At 35.7% G+C, this 12,444-nt stretch overlaps 1 protein-coding gene across 6 annotated transcripts; it reads right to left on the bottom strand.

Annotated features, from left to right (window-relative positions):
* Window positions 1–1,214: 1,214 nt before the first annotated feature.
* Window positions 1,215–6,724, bottom strand: LOC148271655 (mitochondrial tRNA-specific 2-thiouridylase 1). 6 transcript variants are annotated; one of them, XM_088241112.1, is made up of 6 exons: window positions 6,626–6,685; window positions 6,466–6,519; window positions 6,031–6,381; window positions 4,638–4,864; window positions 4,240–4,407; window positions 1,215–1,582 (listed from the first exon to the last, which is right to left on the bottom strand). In XM_088241112.1, exons 2-6 carry the CDS (start codon window positions 6,515–6,517, stop codon window positions 1,274–1,276), a joined length of 1,107 nt encoding a protein of 368 aa, XP_088097238.1. In that variant the 5' UTR covers window positions 6,518–6,519; window positions 6,626–6,685; the 3' UTR covers window positions 1,215–1,273. The 6 variants fall into 6 exon arrangements, 5 of the variants coding, with proteins under 5 accessions (XP_088097238.1, XP_088097239.1, XP_088097237.1 ...); XR_015825050.1 differs by having other exon boundaries at window positions 6,035–6,381; window positions 6,466–6,694; XM_088241113.1 differs by lacking the exon at window positions 6,466–6,519 and having other exon boundaries at window positions 6,626–6,724.
* Between the last annotated feature and the right edge of the window lie 5,720 nt (window positions 6,725–12,444).

Genomic DNA, 12,444 nt, shown 5'->3' with positions numbered 1-12,444 from the left:
GACACTTTTTTGTTTACTAATCACCCATAGACAAAGGACACATTACCACCATAGATATATGCATAGACGAATGGACATATAATGTAATTCTTTTTACGCTCTATGAATGTTGCCATTATGACATAAATAATTAAATACGTAGGTACTTCATTAATCAAAATCAGTACTGGATCCTAGTAATATAACAAATAAACCGCCCTTCGTCCCTGCTGGCTTTTCTTTAGCCACGAATCGTGGTATTTTATAAAACATAATAATTTTAATTTAATTACAATGATTATTTGAAAACAGAAATGTTATTTTTAAGATTGCCATTCAATTTGATTTGTTTATTCGTAAAAAATATGCGTACTTTGGCGGACTTATTGCCAAAAGCAATATCTTCCAGCCAATCAAAAACCGACTGGTGAAAATCGGTTGACATTTGTACTATTCTATAAAAAATTGTACATCTTTTCGAATTAAAACAGTTTTTTAATAGATATATAGATAGAGCGTATATATACTAATTTTTTAGTTGTGTACATTAAAATATTAGATTATAAAAGAGACACGAAATAAAAGTTATAAAAAATGAAGGGAAGTTAAGGTTTTAAGTATATAATAAAAATGTTTCAGTGGTTTCGTAAAAGTGATTAAAGAAGGCGCATTTTTTATGTCCATAGGTTAGCTTATTCCAAGGTCTGGCACTTTGAACAGAAAAAGGAATTGCTTGACATCGGGCAATCAATGAAAAATTGATCAAAAGATAGGTTTTCTGTGTAAAAGAAAGATGGAACTATGAAACAAATAAGTTGAATATAAATGCATGCAGAGTTTAAAGCGAGCGGGTAAATATTTAAAACCGTTTTAGCCGGGATTTGAACTGGTGGCACGGCTATAGTAACCATCTGTTCGGGACACTCACTCTTTTTTGAAATTCAAAACTTGTTTCCTCACGGTCTTGGTTCCTCTTATACAAAAAAATATTATATGATCTCACTCTGTAATGACTATTTAATTATTTGTTATTTTTCGTTGTATGATTTGATTGATTTTTAATTATTTTATTTATTATTATATATACGTAAAAAAAACTGTACTACAAATAAAAATATTTGTTCGTTCAAATATAAAGTGAAATGACATTCTGGGATGACTCATACTCAAAGCTCCAACTCATTGAGTGAGACAGAGTACTAGTAAAGTAAATAAATAATTTAAAACAATGATATAGTAATGATTAAGTTTTTATTAATAAGTAACAAAAGAGACCAACAATAAATGCTTATATCTAATCATTTGTAAAATATAAACTCGGACCTTTGTCAATAATCCGAGCACTTCCATAACATTCACAATCGCTATAAAAAATGGCATACTGCCCTTCTGTAATGGCCCTAAGTTCTTTATGTAACACTAAAAGTAATCCATTATTGATTTTCATGATGGAACAGTCCACAAATGGTTTCGTATGTTGAAATCTAAAATAACATTTGAAAACACCATTATTTTTTAATGATTCGGGTTCCCCATATATCCAATTTGCATTGTCTGTCATAATCATTTTGGTTTTAAGTGATGGGTGATTAGTGCCACTAATCTGAAATAAAGAGAAACATTAAAATATTTCGAAGTAAAAAAATATAATATTTACAACCGGGAAGGTTTTTTAAATTTTTTATTTTAAATTCATATATTTAGAAACCCTTATGGATTACATTAAGAAAATAATTGACAAAATAATAATTTCATTTAACAAAACAATTTTTCTTTTTTTAATTTCATATTCTATTTATTGCTAATGATAATATTTTGGTTATTTAATATGAATATATTAAATTCAACTTATTTAAGACAAAACTTTAGAGCAATAACACACCTATGGCTAATAGAATCACCCATATGGAGAAAAAATATTCTATGATATACATCCAAAAAATTATTGCCAAAAATTAAAAAAATGTTAAACAGGCTTAAATTTAATTTATAATATAATTTATATACAGCCTGAAACTGGGAGGGTGGATCATTGGTGGCAGAGCGATGGGAGATTTCAATGCCTATCGATTTAACCCCCATGTATGTTCTGTGACATTCAGTTGTTTAAAGGTTATTTGGATTTTTAAGAAATTTTAGTAAAAAATCCAATCATAGGCTGGATGTCCCAAGTGTAGCCAAACCATTGAGTCTACGATCGTAATGTTTTTTCCAAGTAGCTCAATAGTAGGCTTTTCATTATACAATACAGTTTTGAGTCGTTATTTGATTCAATTCCAAATAAAATTTGGATAAATATGGAAAATTCCAGATGAACTAGCTGACAGGCGTCTAACGCTTAGATCAGCTATGTCTACAGCGAGAGAAAAAGTTATTATACCTCTATGCGCAAACAGCGCACCAAATTCAGTGAACACACATTGCGGTCGCAGGCCCTATGGCATGGAATGCTCTCCCAGCAGAGGTGCGAGACTGTGAGAGTGAAGTGATGTTTTGGAAAAAACTTAAAACCCACTTGTTCTTTAAATCATTTGAATAAATCCGTAGCATGTGATAACAAAATAAATTACAAATTTAAAAGCTTCAACCAAATGTATTTTCTATAGAATCAGAATATTACAAAAATGGCGCTATATAAGTTATCCATAATAATAAAAATACATATTATATAATGAGAAATGTGGGATGAAGTAATGAGTTTGGGAAGAGACAGAAAGAGGATCCAGGAAAAAAAAAAATTAAAGGGAAGTTATTAATGTTTCAGGCGTTTTTTTTATATGATTAAGGAAGGTTTATAAAGTTTATATGAAGGTTTATATGAACTTTATATGAAGAGGTAGCTTATTCCAAAGTAAAAAATAAATTAATAACTGATAACTACAAATATTGCTATCTTGAACAAAAAGGGAATATATTTTTTGCAACACAACAAGCTATTTCAAGTGGTAAATTATAGCACACAGGCTTGAGAAAAAATATTAAAAGCACTTCTTTCCCCAAAAAACAGTTTTAAAGACTGCGTGTCTTCCTATCGGTTTTGCTTATACAAAAAGCAATGTTTTTTTAGCCAATAAACAAATTACTCATTAAAAAAATTGGTTTGAATGAATTTTTGTGATCTTACCGGGAATTGAACCCGGAACCTTTCATGTGTGACGTAAGCTTCAAAGTCATTCCACCACTGGGGCTGCCCCCTTATTATCATAATTTAGTGGTAATATTCTTTGCATTAATAAAATATAATGGGAATTAAAATATCTATAATATTAATAGTCTTAAAATAATTTATTGAGTCATATACGGGCCCGTTCACACGTATCGTGCAAATTCACTCGGTCTGGTAAAATTAGGGTGGGTGACACATATTTATTATTTTCCATTTTGGTTTCATTTACTCAGTTTCTACTCGCGGGTGAAAATTTTGCTAAAAGAAATTGAGTGGAGATTAGTTGACCTCATGCTGTACTGATTCAGATTTTTACCTGCCTATTGATTAATGAAATGATTAAAAAAATAATGTTTAATGAATCCACTCAATGTTCAGTACTTTTAATCTATAATGTTCAGCACGTCAGCGGTAGCAGGCAGAAGACATAGACTATCAAACTAAGCCAAAAATTATTTTTAACTATTTTTATGTATCGTATTATAAACCCTATGATTTCTTAATCACTCGACCTCTGACATCACAAGTTTTAGTCGGAGAGTTCTGCTGATTGATGAGTTGGCTTTCTGGAAGCCAGAAATTTATCGCATCACTCTATCATATATTGATTCTTAAGAACTTGTGACGAAGTTCAAAGTAGTTAGTTTTTTTTTTTTTTTTTAATGTTTTTGAGAAACTTTGCCATGCAATGTAAAGCTCTAATTTTTACTGCGTATAGAAAAAATAAATTATATGCAATTTCACGTAGCACTAAACTTCCTTATTCTGTCGCTAGGGGTACTGTTATATAACTGACATTCTGACTCTTTGCTTAAGGTTTGCACCACCAGGGAATATTCAGAGTATCAGTTTACAAATCCAGTGTGGAAATATTCACTATGTATATTTTTTTGAGTTCTATTCATTAGAAAATTATTTGAAAAAATATTCATAATAAAAAATATTTGGAAATATTCATTTGGAAATTACAAAAAATGCGACTTCATCATTAAAAAAAATAAGAGAGGTATGTCAAGCCTCGTATTCTATGTAGATTCAAGTTACATCATAGCCACACAAGAGTTAACACTAGATAAAAAAAATTGAATACTTACGACATAAATAGAATTATCTATTTTGTTTTTTTTCAACACAAAATATGGTTTGGAGAAACCACCTAATCTACAACGCTGACCCAAAGTCCATTGGTGAAAGCCATTGTGTTCGCCAACTTTTTTTCCCGTCATAAAGTCAATAAAAACTCCTGGCTTAGAAATGACATACTGAAAAAAATAATAGGTAAAAAAAAGCATTAATAGAAAATCTCCAACAATCTAATCCTATTTCTTTAAGGTATTTCGGTACATAAATTAAAATTATCAATTATTTTCAAAACTATTTAAGTATTTTTATTTTTCTTTATGTATAAAGTATAGTTCCAGTTCTGCCTACAAAGTCACCATATTTTTTTATTTAATTGTAGCATGTAAAATAAAGAAACAAATAATTATACCTCTGATATGAAGTTTTTAAAAGTTCGGTGACCTACAAAACATATCCCAGTGCTATCTTTCTTTGTTGCAACATTTAACAAACCATGTTTTTTGGCAATATTTCTTACAGAAGATTTAGTTAGGGTTGCCAGAGGAAACATTGTTTTGCGTAATGGTTCTTGTTCTACTTGCGACAGGAAAAATGTTTGGTCTTTAAATTTATCGAATGGACGGAGTAATTTCACATCTGAAAATAAATTTATAATTTTATAAACAATTATTTTTAAAACTATTGTTAAAGTAATTCAATAGGAAAACCCCCATGGTGTGATAGGTAAGACCAGCCCCGGATCTAAGGGGTGCTAGCGCCCTGTCACTTACTTAAAAGGTACGGGAATACACAAAATATTGATACGAGCATATTATTCTCCCACCCCTGCAAGCGGAGTGTTTAATTATTTGTGCCAATTGAACCTGTGGTAGGTCCAGCTCTGGTTAAGACATAACGTGGGTGTTTTCTGCATCATTTCAATTCACTACTGCATGAGGAAGTTCAGTGCTATGGGAAATTAGATATAAAAAATGTTTTTTTACGTGCGGCAAAAATTTAAGTATTAAATTGTACTGTGAAGTTTCTTGAAAATGTATGAAAAAAGTTATAAAAACAATATTTATAAAACAGAACTACTTTGGACGACGTCATTAGTTTTTCTGAATCAGCCAATGACTGATACCTAAACGCTCAATGATGCCCAAGGTGTAAGTTGTTCTTTGACTGCCAGCTGGGTGTGATGCGAGCTTGACTTTTATAATCTAAACCAAAATGCTTACTTGTGTCGTGAAAACGCGTAAAAACTGTTTGGATAAATATTGCAAAAAGAATGGTATAACTTTTCATTGGGAAGTATTTGTGAAGGGAAGTGAATAACAAATCTTAAAATAATTCATGTTCAAATACAAGTATTATTTACTTTAAAAGTCAAACTACGCCTAGCGCCACAAAACTGAATGCTCTTCATTTTAACAAGGATGCATTGGTAGAAATACGATTTAAAAATATAATAAATGTGAGTTAATATTATTTTAGCGTTTCCCGAAATCTAGTAAAAACGAATAAATGGGTATAAATTAAAAGAATTTGATTGGGATCCATAAAAATATAATGTTCTTATGAAACATTTATATAAAAACTTTTTTATATTCCGAAAATGGGCCATAAAAAAACTAACTCGGTAACTATAGGTACATTTTCATGTAACAACTTGTTTGAACATTTTACTCTACAGGCGTATATGTGTATTAATAGATCGATGCCCCATGATACACAGTTTTTGTTATTTTTAGTAAATGCCATGGTAAATGAGTTAGGGTGTTTAAAAACATGCAATTGAATATATGGCATACTGTACTCACTTACACCTTCTTTATAATCTTCTAAATAAGGTCCAAATGTCGTATTGGCGTAGTGTCCTGTTGCTATAGCGTCGGCTTGAAGTGTGTTGAAGCAATAATCATAAAAGCACTTAAACTTCACTTTTCTATTGCACAGAATATCTGGATTCGGTGTAAGCCCGAGTTCATAATCCTTTACCAAATTGGTAAATACCTCATTCCAATACTGCTTCACAAAGTTAACTTGAGTAAGGGGAAGATCTAATATTTTACACACAATTTTAGCATCTTCGAAATCTTTTTCTGTCGTACATACCCCCATTTCGTCTATAGAATCCCAGTTTTTCATGAATACAGCATGGACATCAAAACCTGTGAATTATTAGTTAACTACAATGTTAGTTTCACTAAAACTTATTCTATAGAGAAGTATTAAAACAATATATTAAAATTAACCTTTGGATTTTAACAAAAAAGCCGCTACCGCACTATCCACTCCTCCGGACATACCTAATGCAATTTTTCTGAATTTATTCATGTTATATTTTTTATAGTATGAATGAGCAATTATGATATAAGACTATCTAAAGTCTGGAATAAATAATGCATAATGTACCAATTTCGAATTTGAGGTTATCCCCAACCAAACAATCAGTCACGACAAATTGACATTTAATCTGACTTTGGTATCCAGAGACAATGTAGAAATATAACACATTGCCATTACATATATATATTGCTATTTGCTATGATTGTGTCAATTTAGTCTACGGTCTACGCCTTCTTCTTCGTTTTTTTCATGGCCTTTTCACATCTCAACTTGGGTGTTCTGGCCAGTGTCGAGTAGTTTTTTTTTTTTTTTACATATATACACATGTGTTAGTAATATAATATGTACAAGTTAGTATGTTAGTATTTAATATAATATAAACATATAATAATAAAACATATTTACAGCTTTACACCATTTACAACTAGATATTTACATAGGATTTTAAATACACGTTTATTGGGTGGGGACAGGAGAGTTAGAATATGAATAGGGAATGGGATATTAATATCAGAGAGGTCGGATAGGAAATCAGGATAACAATCATTTATGGGGCATCCAAAAAAAATATGGTTTAAATCTTCCTCATCTAGCTGACATTCGCAAATGGCAGAGTCCCGGACATGGATTCTGAACAGGTGAGAACCATTGCAGCAGTGCCCAATGCGCATTCTGCATATGGAGGATGTCTCAAACTTGTTCAGAATCACTTTGGAAAACCAAGGCTTTTCTGTAACATTTGGTTTCAGTTGGAAAAGATGTTTACCCTTGGCTTGGGAAGAAGCTACCCAATATTCTTGCCATGTGCGAAGTTGCTTCTCCTTCGTCATAACAAGGAGATCACCTAGTGGTAGTAAATTACTATAGGCAGGATCCCCGGAGTGGACCGCCTCCTTTGCTAACGCGTCCACTTTTTCGTTACCGGGAATACCACAATGGCTAGGGATCCAGGACATAACAATACTCTTATTGGATGCCTCTGATATAAAAAGAAGAAATCGAGTTTCCACGCAGAGCTCGTCCTCGGGATAAAAGGATGGAGGGGATTTGATTTTTTGTAAGGCACTCAAGGAATCCGACAGGATTAGGAACTTGCTATATTGTGAGCTTAAGGCGTATTTGACAGCTTCTCGGATTGCGATACATTCTGCGGTAAATACAGATGCATTCTTGTGCAATTTGTACAATCTTTGAAAGTTGTTGTCTTCACAATATATAGCCGCACCCGTATGGGTTGCCGAATCTGACCGAGATCCATCAGTGTAGATAATTTTCCAACCTATCCATCTTGACGACCGAATACGGTTGAATGTACACCGGGGCTGTAGGTGGCTTTCGACTCCGAATGTGAGTTCAATACTTGGGGCATAAATAGAAGTTTTAAATGGGAAACGATAAAGGGGAAGAAGGTCTTTAGGATAAATGTTAGATTCGAAAGATTTGTAAAAATGAAAACTGTTGACTAGTAAAGGGGGTGGTTTATGAAACCAAAAAGATGAGGATGTCACGCAGTCAGAGAGAAATTGTACCTTTTTGAGGAGCAGGTTGTTTTTTTGGACAGAGCATTTTAGAAGAAATCTATCCGCCAAGTATTGTCTTCTCATACCAAGTGGGGGATCACAAGCTTCTACTTGTAAAGCGTTTATTGGAGATGACTTCATGGCTCCGACGACTAGTCTCAGACTTTGGGATTGGATCCGGTCAAGTCTTTGGAGATTCTTTTTTGAACAAGGTTCTAAAAGGAACGAGGCATAATCTAGATGGCTCCGGATATACGCAGTATAAAAAAGTCTCTGTATAAAAGGGTGGCTCCCCCACCATACTCGCGAGACTGCTCTTAACGTATTCAATCCGGCTTGACACTTGTTTACTATATGATTAATGTATGAGTTCCATGTAAGATGAGTGTCCAGAATTACTCCCAGGAACTTAATCTGGGACGTAAAAGGTACTATCTCATCTCCGTGTTGAATTTTTATGGTTGGGATTTTTCGCTGTCTACAAAAGGTTATGGCATTACTTTTACCAGTCGATAGATCCAAGCCATGTTCCACTAACCAATTCCTGATGTTTCTCATACCTAAATTTAGAGTATTTTCTAGATTATTTGGGTCCTTCCCATATGTATACATGAAGAAGTCGTCCGCGTATTGAAGCAAACTTGTCTCTGAGGGAACAATTCCGCTTATGTCATGCGTATAGATATTGAAGAGAATCGGGCTCAGGACAGAACCCTGAGGTAGTCCCTTGCTCAACTCTCTCTCCACCACAGCATGACCGCGAACACTGATTTCTACCTTTCTGGAGAGAATCAAATTTGCTATAAAGGAAGTGAGTTTTCGCGGGATTCCAATTCGTAGCATTTTAGCTTCTAGAATATGGATAATAACATTGTCATATGCACCACTTATGTCCAGACAGACACCTATAAGAAATTCTTTCTTAGTAAGAGCGGCTCTGATATCAGATGTCAGAACCGACACGCTTTCAATAGTGCTCTTTCTTTTCCTGAATCCAAATTGAGACTCGGGGAGAGTTTTCGAGCTCTCCACAAACCAGTCCAAGCGTTGTCTCACCATATGTTCCGCCACTTTCAACAGTGTGGAGGAGAGGGCTATGGGGCGGTAGGAAGACCCAAAGTTTGGGTCTTTGTTGGGTTTAAGGATAGGGATAATGGATTGGGTTTTCCATGAAGGGGGGATGTTTCCTGATTCAAAGATCATGTTGATCAATGATAGAATGTAGGAGAGGGTAGGATCACTGTTATGTTGGATAAAACTATACAGTATACCGTCAATCCCTGGAGCTGAGTCTGTGAGCCGGGTCAGAATAGTCTTCAGTTCATCTAAACTGAAGCTATGATCTAACCAGCTTCTATTTGTAAACTGGTACCAATAGGGAGACTCATTCCAGTTATTTGCGGTCTGCGGGGCTAATTTGTTGGCGAACTCCTCAACCCACCCAAGGGTCTCAGGACGTCTCACTGGTGGAGTGAAAGAACCTCTAAATCGGCGTATCATGCTCCAAACAGTTGATATAGGCACGTCTCGTGATAAAGAGCAACAGAAGTTTTTCCATCCTTGTCGTTTCTTGTCTCTTAAGAGGCGTTTTGTTTTAGCTTCAACCTGTTTAAAACTCAACAGGTTTTCTAGGCTCATGTTTAAGGAGTAAACTTTAGCTTGCTTTTTCCTTTTCAAAACTGCCTCCGAACATTCGCTATCCCACCATGGGGCAGGGGGGGGTTTACTTCTATTGCCTTTCTCCTTTACAGGGACATGTTTTTCTGCTGCTTCGACGATGCATGATGACAATGCTTCATAGCACTTCACTACATTCTCTTTCGTAGGGGTGGGCAGCTCGTTCACTTTAAGTTCAATGTCGTCAGAGAAGTATCTCCATTTAACTCTTTCTGTAATGTATCTCGGTCTTCGTCTTCCCCCAGGGGATAGGCCACTTTGGCAATATCTATGACTGGATATGAGGTTGACTACTATAGGGTAATGATCACTACCAATAGTGTCATCCTTAATTGACCATTGCACAGATGGTGCCATTGCAGCGCTGGAGATGGTGAGATCCACTGCACTGGGTCGCTGATTTGGAAGCTGAAGGCGCGTCGCGGAGCCATCATTAAGGACACACATATTCAGATCATCCAAGAGATCAACAATATCTCTTCCCAACCTGTCGCATGTCGGAGCACCCCACAGGGCATGGTGAGCATTAAAGTCACCAAGGATAAGGAACGGAGGGGTCAATTTTTGGAACAAAGATAAAAGTATCGATTTTGAGGGTTTGTTGGTTGGGGAGATATACATGGAAAGGATGGTCAAGTCATTAACCTTTGCAGCTGTCACTTGGAAAGGACAGCCATCAGTCTTGACATTAATAGGGATAAAAGGAAGGGAGTTTTTGATGAGGAGGGCAGAGCCACCCTTCCCATCCTCACGATCATCTCGCAGACAGTGGAATCCCCGGAATCTAATAGTAGATCCCGGGACCATCCACGTCTCCGAAATGGCCGCAATTGAAATAGATTCTTCTTGCAATGTATGCAAGAGATCTTCTTTTTTATTTAAAATGCTATGGCTGTTCCACTGCAGAATCCTCATCTGAGGAGCCATGGTGGTGGTTAAGTAGGGATGTTATATTTAGAAGTTGATGGGCGACGTTGGACGGTATTTGTGGATTGTTTTGAAGGATCGATACTAGAATACTCAATATGGTAGATATAATTGTATTGTTCGATGTTGGGACTGTGCTAGGAAAAGCATTCCCATTAGAACCAGATGGAAGTTGTCCATTCGGGAAATACAGAAGTGAAGGGTCATGATGAGGAACATTAGGTTTGGAAGGTAGTTTTTTTGACCTCGACTTCCTCTCTACTGATTTTTTGTAGGATATTGGCGCGGAGGGCGCGGGCATAACAACATTGACATTCGGTTTTGTCGTTTTAGAGACGATTTCTGCATAGGAAATCGTCGCTTTTCCGAACATTTTAGAAGCTTCAATATATGAAATGTTTCTGTCAGCCATCGTGTGTTTTATGTTTTGTTGCCTTTTAAGCTCAGGGCACAGCTTGCTGGTGGCAGAGTGGTTACCAGAACAATTGAGGCATTTTATATCTTCTGCCGCCACCGTGCAGGATTCCCCATTGTGTGAGGAGCCACACTTGTAACAGCGCACAAGAGATCTACAGACAGTCTTTGTATGTCCGTACTTACAGCATTTAAAACACTGAATAGTCGGAAATACGTAGAGTTCTACGGAGAGGGACACATTGAAGATGGAAATGTGGGAAGGTAGAGATTTTGAGTCGAAGGTCAAAACCACCGTGCGGGAGGGTTTCCATTCGACTACGTCACCATTACTCGATCTGTAATTCAGTCGTCGAGCCTTGATTACTTTTCCGAATCCATGAGGTACCTCGGCATTCTCCACAATGTCCTGTTCAGACCAGTGCGAAGGGATGCCTTTGGTAACACCTTGTTTAGTTACTAGGAAAGTCGGAATGAAAACGTTATAATTATCTTTTTTAGCTATTTCTGATTTTACAAACGTATTGGCTTCGTTTGCCGTCTTAAACTCCACAGAAATACGGTTACGGCCGACGGACTTGATTCCGTTCCAGGCAGTCCGAATATTGTTTCTATGAAGAAATCGACCGAAGTCAATATCGTACAAGTTGGTTTGGGTGACGCCGTCTACTTGTACTTTTGTTACATGTACGATAAATGGAGCACGATCCATTCCATTGTACATGCGGGATTGGACTTTGGTAGGTGTGGTAATAGGCGATAAAGTGTTTGTGACCTCTGGAGTACCTGGGTTTGTAGAAGCTGAGGGTCGGGGGCTAGGTGTTTTGTGTGGGAGGGGGCGGTCTGACTCAGAACTCGATTTCCTCTCCGAATTTATAAGTTTGAGTTTTTTTGATTTAGGCCTTATTGTAACAAATTCTGCGGGATCTGGAACAGTGTCCATTGTACCGCACGACGAATCTAATTGAGATCCATCCGGTGGATCCGGAGGTTTCTCTTTATCGTTCATTTATAACAAATAAAAAAAAGAAAAGTACAAAACAAGTTGTAAAAACCAAAAAAAAATTTGGCTACACGTGTATGGAAAAAATAATTGTTACCTGGTTATTAGGTTTCGGGACAGAGAACGAAAACAAACACAAACTACTGAAAACACTTAATAATAGATAAAATTGTATGTACACCACTCTTTTTTTAACCCAATTAGTGAATTATTTCGACTTTTTAAGGAAAAAACACAATAATTATTATCTAAGACAAACAAAAACGACCGCCACCACTGTTAGTCATAGACAATCCCCTACGGTCTACGCCAAACCAGATGCCAAACACTCCGCCATATAATCT

This window comes from Micrasema longulum, unplaced genomic scaffold, assembly GCF_059751315.1.
Source record: "Micrasema longulum isolate JH-2025_06_02 unplaced genomic scaffold, ASM5975131v1 h1tg002747l, whole genome shotgun sequence".
In the NCBI taxonomy this organism is placed as follows: Eukaryota; Metazoa; Arthropoda; class Insecta; order Trichoptera; family Brachycentridae; genus Micrasema; species Micrasema longulum.
This window is presented reverse-complemented; position numbering and strand designations above follow the sequence as displayed.

What these genes read in the sequence shown, in the direction of transcription:
- LOC148271655 (XM_088241111.1), bottom strand. Translation starts at nt 6,547, where the DNA reads ATGAATAAATTCAGAAAAATTGCATTAGGTATGTCCGGAGGAGTGGAT. An exon ending in TTTTTTGTTAAAATCCAAAG is followed by an intron (nt 6,382 to 6,465) that starts GTTAATTTTAAT and finishes AATAATTCACAG; the next exon opens with GTTTTGATGTCCATGCTGTA. An exon ending in AGATTATAAAGAAGGTGTAA is followed by an intron (nt 4,865 to 6,030) that starts GTGAGTACAGTA and finishes ATTTATTTTCAG; the next exon opens with ATGTGAAATTACTCCGTCCA.